This window comes from Colossoma macropomum, unplaced genomic scaffold (assembly GCF_904425465.1).
Source record: "Colossoma macropomum unplaced genomic scaffold, Colossoma_macropomum, whole genome shotgun sequence".
Classification (NCBI taxonomy): Eukaryota; Metazoa; Chordata; class Actinopteri; order Characiformes; family Serrasalmidae; genus Colossoma; species Colossoma macropomum.
Genome location: NW_023496042.1, coordinates 77,772 through 85,988, shown reverse-complemented (window position 1 = coordinate 85,988; position 8,217 = coordinate 77,772). Strand labels below are relative to the sequence as shown.

At 37.1% G+C, this 8,217-nt stretch overlaps 1 protein-coding gene across 1 annotated transcript; it reads left to right on the top strand.

Annotated features, from left to right (window-relative positions):
* LOC118804338 (macrophage mannose receptor 1-like) lies at positions 1-8,217 on the top strand. Its single transcript, XM_036564825.1, has 6 exons — positions 1-223; positions 3,821-3,862; positions 4,464-4,853; positions 5,042-5,395; positions 7,289-7,651; positions 7,744-8,217. Exons 2-6 carry the CDS (start codon positions 3,823-3,825, stop codon positions 7,746-7,748), a joined length of 1,152 nt encoding a protein of 383 aa, XP_036420718.1. The 5' UTR covers positions 1-223; positions 3,821-3,822; the 3' UTR covers positions 7,749-8,217.

Below are 8,217 nucleotides of genomic sequence, written 5' to 3'. Positions count from 1 at the left end.
GGTTACTGTCTTTGACCACATGTTGGCAGAACTCAACGCAAAGTGTGTTACGGCCCCTTTGGCACTGAAACTACACAAAAAACATCTGTTAGTAGGACTGCAGATGACACACATGGGAGGGGTTAAAGTGAACAGGTATATACTAAGTGGACAGACATACAGAGTTATAAAGTGAAGAGAAGCGAACCGAAGAGCAAGAAGAGTGGAAAACGAAGAAATTCAGGTAGGATTTACATTCACTGAGTTAAAATTAATTCAGTGAAAAAAAGGTTTTCCAGCCTTTTTTTCTTTTTTGGTGTTTAAGTATTAATGTGATATTTGTGTACATATAAATATTATTATACTGTAAACTCAAATTAGCTGTCTTTACTTTATATGTGAGCTACAGTCACTGTCTAATTACACCAAGTAAGGTGAACTCAAACAGCCCAGTCACTATAAATGGTTTCCTTTGAGCTGGCTGTACTTAAACTAGTTAGGTTAACTTGAATCAAATATTCTTCCTTTGTGTAATGAACTGGCATCAATTAAAGCAACTCTATTTTATTAAATGGAGTAATGGACTAAGATTAGTATCACCCATTTCTGAAGACTCTAAACCCTAAATGCATATTTGCCATTCTGTTAGTGTTGGTCATGGTAATAATTACAAAACTTATTAAATGCATCTAAACGTCATATTTGTGAAAGTATGCTCTGACACAAAATTATGCTTTTTGCAAAAATTATTATTATATATATAATATTATATTACATTTATAATTTAACCAACAAAACCACCAAGGATGTTGGGAAGCTTTCTGCACACAAGACCCTTCAGTCTGTAGGACATATCCAAATGAACTGATCTTAACTAGATTTACCTCAGTAATTAAGGACAATACAAGAAATGTTGTGTTGGTAGTTGTTTATTAGTGATTTCAACCAATATGTAAACCAAAACATTAAGTAGTGCAAGTATTATGTTTTACAGTTTACATACTGAGGCTGTAGTATGGATCACATTTGTCAATTCTAAATAAGTCCAAGTCCTAAAGGAAGCCAAGACCCAAGTCAAGAATAAGCCCAACTTTGAAGATCAAGTCAAGATCGAGAACCACAAACACCTAATCCTAGTCTTTAAATGTTTCCCATCAAAATGTATTAGTCTCACAGATTCACTTGGGTTGAGAGGAATAAAGCATAGAATTCTACAGTTATTACATTGTTATTACAGCTATGTGATGCAATACATTTCTATTCAATTTACATTCTGTATTCATGGACTCATGTAATACTTCTGATTTTTTTCTCAATTTGTTTCAATATCAGGAACTTTTTTTTTTTTATTTATTTCTCAAAACTGAACTGTAGGTCCAATAATATATTCATTCAAATTCAAATTATAGTAGAAATATCTTGTTTCCTCTATTCTTGTAATGTTTAGTCTAACCAGACACTCATAGATGTAAAAGTTTGAAACGTATTTTTAACAAGCAACGAGTTAACAAAAGCCAGGCCAGACCAGAACAAGGAACAACAAAATGACATACATTGCCTTTCAATGAAGAGAGTAGGTCGGAAACATGCATGAGTCAAAGCCAGTACAACAAACAGTGTGATACAACAGGAGGAGTCTAGAAACCAGAAAAACCAAAAAGAGGAGTCTAGAAACCAGAAACAAGGATGAAGAAAAAGGTCATAAACATGGAGAGTACAAACAGGAAAATGAATGCTTGGTATGGAACAGGTAAGGTTGGCAATACTTCGCTATGAGTTTGACAAACAAACAGGTATTCATACAGATGCATGTAACAAGTAACAGGTGTAAACAGTCCAGTAGTCAGGTGACGTAGGTCTAGGAAGCTGTCAATGATTGGCCGTGGTGTGAGTGCCTAGACAATCATGCAAATTGTAGAGTGTGGAGAAGATGAAGGGAGGGGGAAACCCAGATGTAGGGAAGTTTTCTCACTTGTGTTCTTGATGTTTCACTCTGACTGCACCCAACCAGTGGTTAAATCAAACACAGTTACAGATGGCAACGATCTGGTACCAGGTAAAGGGATCAGATCGATATCTACAAATCTATCTTGTGTAATGTAATATTGTTTCTTCATTTGGGTTAATAGTGTGTTTGAGTAGTTTCAGTATGATAGCCTACTTGTAGATTGATTAATCAAAGAAAATACCTAATTTTAAAACTTTGTCATTTTCTTTTATAAACAAAGTATTGGATGGATATTTATATCGGAAAGGATGCATAAGAGCTGGAACACCATTCCAGGAGTAAAAGTCTAGATGGAACAACTTATATATGTATATATATATATATATATATATATATAGAGAGAGAGAGAGAGAGAGAGAGAGAGAGAGAGTTTTGTAGTGTATAGTCATTGTACTCTGTGGGTGTACATGTCTAATAAACACACTCAGCCTGCTGTACAGTTTACAGCTCATTCAGCCAATGGTAAATCAAGCTGCTGCTGTCTCCAACTGTCAGTATGCTGTGTACTCAACTCAACTGTCATAAAGGTAGTGATGCTCATTTGGATATCTCCTCTACTCAGTGTAATAGACCACTATTCACAGTACACTAGAGACAGGGATGCTAGAACATCTTCCAAATTGACAAACAACTAAACGATAAAAAGAAACTAGGGTTTCCCAGTAAAATCACACTCCACCTCCCTCCTCCCCATCCCCATATCAGCTGATACTCAAGGTTTAAATATCAGGACAGGAAAAGAAAAATTAGATCTCTAGATGCTATGGTTTGGTTTTTGAGAAGCCTTGAGTTAGCATGCACTGGTGACAGTCAGAATAAAGTTTAGTAGTTTTTTTTTCAGTAGTTGGTCAGTCGAGAATAGAGACTAAAGCCCAAACCCATTTCTTATTTTTACCCCTTGCTCTTGTTTTTGAGTGTCACCTTGCCCCTTGGAATTGAGTTACAAGGGGTAATGGTTGATATCTTCCCTATGAAATGGGACGATCAAATGAAAGGGATCATTATTTCATTAACAGGCTACTTGCACTGCTCTGTAGGCGAACCTGCCAGCATGCAATGACAGCAGAGGAGGGTAAAGTTCAGCAACCCCACTGCTCAGCTTTAGTTAAAGTTAGGGAATCATATGCCTTGACAGAGGGGGGTTGGACAGTTATTTGTTATTGCCCACCCATAATTCATCAGCGGTATGAAGCTGAAGTCAGATATTTGCCAGCTTATTGTTCAGATTTTCCCATTTTATCTTGAAGGTGGAACAGGAAATTTAGTTCTACAGAGACATCAGCATAGTACTAGGGATTTTTTTTTATGTTTGTAATGAAGAAAAGGACCATAATACATTGAAACAACATAAAACTAAGATAATATAGTGGTTATCGTAATTTTTTAACGGAGAAAATATTTACATTTGTGGGTTTCTTTGGTCTCTTGTTCAGCCATCTTGCCAGTTATTCTCATAAAACTCTGTTTGGGGTGTGCCTCTGAAAAGCCTCAGTTTGGAGGGACATGCAGCCCTAACACTTAACCCTATCTCTCTATCTCAAAAAAAAAAATCGGGACACCCTACCCCTAGACGTGAATGTGCAAAACAGAGGGGTGAGGGTAAGGGTAAGTGGTAGGGGTGAGGGGTGAAATAGTATTGGGTCTAAATATGGTGAGACTAATGAAGGAGGCCAAGACAAGTCTAAGTGTAAATAGTATCAAGTCCAAGGTTAAACAAAACAGAGACAAGACTCAAGCACTTCAGCACTACCACTGCTACAAATATTGTGTTATTGGTTAAAAATGTGTTTTTCACAAATATGTACAAATATTTATCTTCTCTTCTTCTTTCAGAAATGGATCTGAAATGGATTTTTGTCCTCTTTCTCATCTCAGGTCAGTGTGCGTTTATGTGCCTGTGTGTTTAAGCAAGAATCCAGTTCAATTCAAGTGTTTTTGGGAGTCTTCTTATTTTATGATTCTTAAACAGTACTGTGAAAGAGTATTAACCTGGGAAACTGCTTGAAACTATTTTATTTCAGCTGAACATGAATACGGTAAAAAGTGAAAGATTTTCAAAAACAATATTTGACATTTTATTAGTTCAGTTCTGGACGTTCAGTTCCTTGAAGCCGTTACAAAAATGTGTTCAAATTAATCACAAGCGCAGTTAATTAATTTAATAAAGGACTGATTTTCCAAAACAGATATTGGATCATAAGTACAAATAACACTAGACTGCCATGAATGAAGGTTTGGAAATAGTTGAATGAATACATTAATGCATATAAAATAACTACTTGTTTTATTAACATTATCTTTATATATTCTAATATGTATGTACAGCAAGTAAACCAGTACTGGCCAGTTAAATTAAATTTTCTCTTTTCCACAGTACTATATGTGGTTCTCTGCAGTGAGCATCTTATTTGCTGTTTGTGTTCCGCTCCAGTTTATCATCACCTGATAATGAGCCTCTTTCTCATGTTCTTCACAGCTGTCTGTGGTGTATCTGCATACGTTCCTCATCGGTATCACATTGTGAATGAGAATAAAACCTGGACTGAAGCTCAGAGCTACTGCAGACAGAACTACACTGATCTGGCCACCATCAACAACATGGATGAGATGAAGAAGCTGAATGCTACTCTGAATGAGAAAGCTAGTGGATTTGTTTGGATCGGTCTAGACAGAGGGAACACTAGGAAATGGCTGTGGTCTCTAGCAGATGAAAGTTTCTACAGGGAGGGAGACACGTACAGAAACTGGAACAGTGGAGAGCCAAACAATGCTGGGCGAAATCAATACTGTGTTGCAATGAAGAACGACACTGGAACCTGGACTGATGAAAGCTGTGATAAACGATATACTTTTGTGTGTTATGACAGTAAGAACATCCATATCCATGTTAATAGATGACATTATCAGTTTATTAATTGGGCCTAAAAAAAAAAAAATACTGATTTCTGATCATTATTGTGTCCAGTTTTCTTGTTTGGGTTACGTAAGCTGTAACATACATAATCATTAATATTTGAATCAATTAATTAGTAAATTCATTTGTATCTCTTTCAGGAAAAAAGATGAACAGTGATAGATACATATTAATTAATGAAACAAAGAGCTGGCGTGACGCTCAGAGCTACTGCAGAGAACATTACACAGACCTGGCCAGTGTGAGGAACCAGACTGAGAACCAGCAGATCCATAATTTGGCAAAATATTCAATTAGTATCTGTGTTTGGATCGGCCTGTTCAACGACTCCTGGAAGTGGTCAGATCAGAGTACCTCCTCATTCAGATACTGGAGGTCTGACCAGCCAGACAATGTGGTTGGAATTAAGGAATGTGCTGCAGTGTCTATGACTGACCAGGGTGAATGGCATGATTTGGACTGCGAAACAAAGAACCCTTTCATCTGCCATGAGAGTGAGTAATATTTCACTTATTCAACAATGTGGTCATTTATTCAGATTGGTTTATTTACCATTTCAACTATATTTGCTATTGTTTACTGTAAAACCTTCAGATAAACTCAGAATGTTGTTTGTCAAACTATACGTAATTATACAAAGGTTATTCAGAGTTGTGTCTAGTTTGGATATGATCCTGAAACACTGGTATTCAAACTTAAAACCCCAAATCTATCATCGTTAGCACAAACAATCACTTACAGTTCTTGAATCTAAGCAATATTTCAGAGTATTTTTTAGCTCATTACAGAATGACTGAACAGACCTGAAATTTTAACTGGGTATTAAGTATTAATTAAGTAAATTTTAAATACTAGCACTGTCCTACAAAACTCCTCAATATTTTATGTCTTGTTTTTACATTCTTACGTAACATACTTACAAACAGTATAGGTGTAGTTTATGTAGTTTTATGTAGTTAATTACATTTCTGTGAAGCTTAGAAAATATTGCATTTTTGCATCCAGTATTTACAACTACACCATGCATTTTCTAACAAGGCACTAATCTGATTTTAATTCAAACTTTTTCTTGAATAAGAAGTTATGCCTCATTAACAGTTCGCATTGCTATAACTTATTTTTAACATGAATTTTGACTAAGATCCACAATGCAAAGAAACAGTAAAGCCAGTGATTAGTGAATAAAATGAATTCATATATAAATATGTATAGCTTTTGCTGTTTCTTGTTGTTTGGCGGATATTATCCACAGAGGCTTCTACCAAATATCCAGTAGAGTGCAGCCAGTGTCAAGATATTAGCAATAAAGGAATGTGATGAGAAAAAAGGAAACATTTAGGTGTTAAGTGTGAACTTTTCCATCCTATATTTCAGTTTCCAAATATCCATTACTGTGAGTAACAATCAAATTTAGTTTGATGAGTATCCCAATGAGGCCATATAGCTTACAAACACAACATCACTATATCAAATTCATGTCAATACTAAAATACAATATTATTAACAGTTTTAAAACACATTAAATACATGCTAATCTTCAACAAACATGGTAGATATTAAGAGCCATATGTGTTATGCTGCTTGATAAATAAACAGTAACCATGAAGGATTCAGGATTGTTTATGATTAGCATTACTTCTGTTCATCTGCTAAATTTGACCTTTAAATGTATTTCACAGTAACTACTAGATGAATTAATTTTATTGTCTTGTGAAGCAGCTTAACACATATTTGCCAAATTTAATATTTAATATTCACCAAATTTGCCCTGTTTGTTAATCTTTTGCCTTTGTTTGCTGCTATATTTGTTTATCTTTCCATGCATTCTGTAAAAATACTTTTTTCTGATGTTAACTACTTGGATAACAAACAACTCCATTACAACAAAGTTACCAGAAACTGTATTATGGAGTGTTACCAAAATATATTTTCCATCCTTCCATCCATCATCTAAACCGCTTGTCCTTCTGGGTCACGGTGGGGTGCTGGAGCCTATCCCAGCTGTCATGGGGCGGAAGGCAGGATACACCCTGGACAGGTCGCCAGTCCATCGCAGGGCAGACAGACAGACATAGACATTCACACACACACTCACACCTATGGGCAATTTAGCGTGTCCAATCAGCCTGACTGCATGTTTTTGGACTGTGGGAGGAAACCGGAGTACCCGGAGGAAACCCACGCAGACACGGGGAGAACATGCAAACTCCACACAGAAATGACCCTGGTCGCCCGGCCGGGAATCGAACCTAGGCCATTCTTGCTGTGAGGCGACAGCGCTACCCACTGCGCCACCGTGCCGCCCAAAATATATTATGGAAATATCTTATTAGCAGAAACAAAAAGGGTTTGTTGATCCCTGTTGATTTTTTCCTTTCTGTACCCAGATAAGCTGATCTTGATCAATCAGAATCTGACCTGGAGAGAAGCTCTGAGATACTGCAGGGTGAATCATGTGGATCTGGTCTCAGTTCACTCTGAGGAGATCCAGCTCTGGGTGAAGGAGGTGGCACAGAAAGCCTCCACTGAACATGTGTGGCTGGGTCTGCGTCACACCTGCACCCTCAGCTTCTGGTTCTGGGTGGATGGAGAGTCTATCTGCTACCAGAACTGGGCTCCAGGTAACGGGACAGAAGGAGAAAACTGCAGCTCTGTAGAGAGAACCGGAGCAGTTCAGTCTAGAGGAGGTCAGCAGTGGGTCAGCCTGCCTGAGGACCAGGAACTCAACTTCATCTGCACCACCTATGAAGGTTAGTTACTGTGTATGTTTGTTACTGGAATATTGATGTAGATGCATTTGTAAACCTTTTTTTTTTTTTTCTTTCTCTATCTATAAATGAAGATTGAAACCAGGTTTGCTCCCTCTTCTGTACCCAGCATCAGCAGATCTACAGTTTTGGACCCTTTATATCTTTTCCTTAGTAGTGAGAGTTTTATTGGTATACATGTAGTGGACACCACCTTGATTCATCTGAAAACCCAGTTTGTTGACCAGAAAGCTAATAATTTTGGCTCCAAAGAGTCTGGGTTAGTGCCATAAAACTGGATTAATAACACTCTGCAGCTCGTGTAAGTACCAGTCCCGGACCTGCTGTGGGGCCTGTCTCCAATCACTAATACAACGAAGAAATACATGACTTATATCCAGTCCAAATGTTGATCACTCATCCTTGTTCATCACCAGAAGACTGAACATACTACAAAGTTGTGTGATTTATTATGAATCTATTGATTATACAATTGAATTGATATTCCAAACATGGATCTAAAGCTCCAGCACGTGGAAGGAATAAAACATGCCACACCGTCATGAAGC

Excerpts from the sequence above, each read along its gene's own strand:
- LOC118804338 (XM_036564825.1), top strand. The coding sequence starts at position 3,823 with ATGGATCTGAAATGGATTTTTGTCCTCTTTCTCATCTCAG. Across the intron at positions 3,863-4,463 it reads TGTCCTCTTTCTCATCTCAG|CTGTCTGTGGTGTATCTGCA; the intron begins GTCAGTGTGCGT and ends TGTTCTTCACAG. Across the intron at positions 5,396-7,288 it reads CCCTTTCATCTGCCATGAGA|ATAAGCTGATCTTGATCAAT; the intron begins GTGAGTAATATT and ends TTCTGTACCCAG.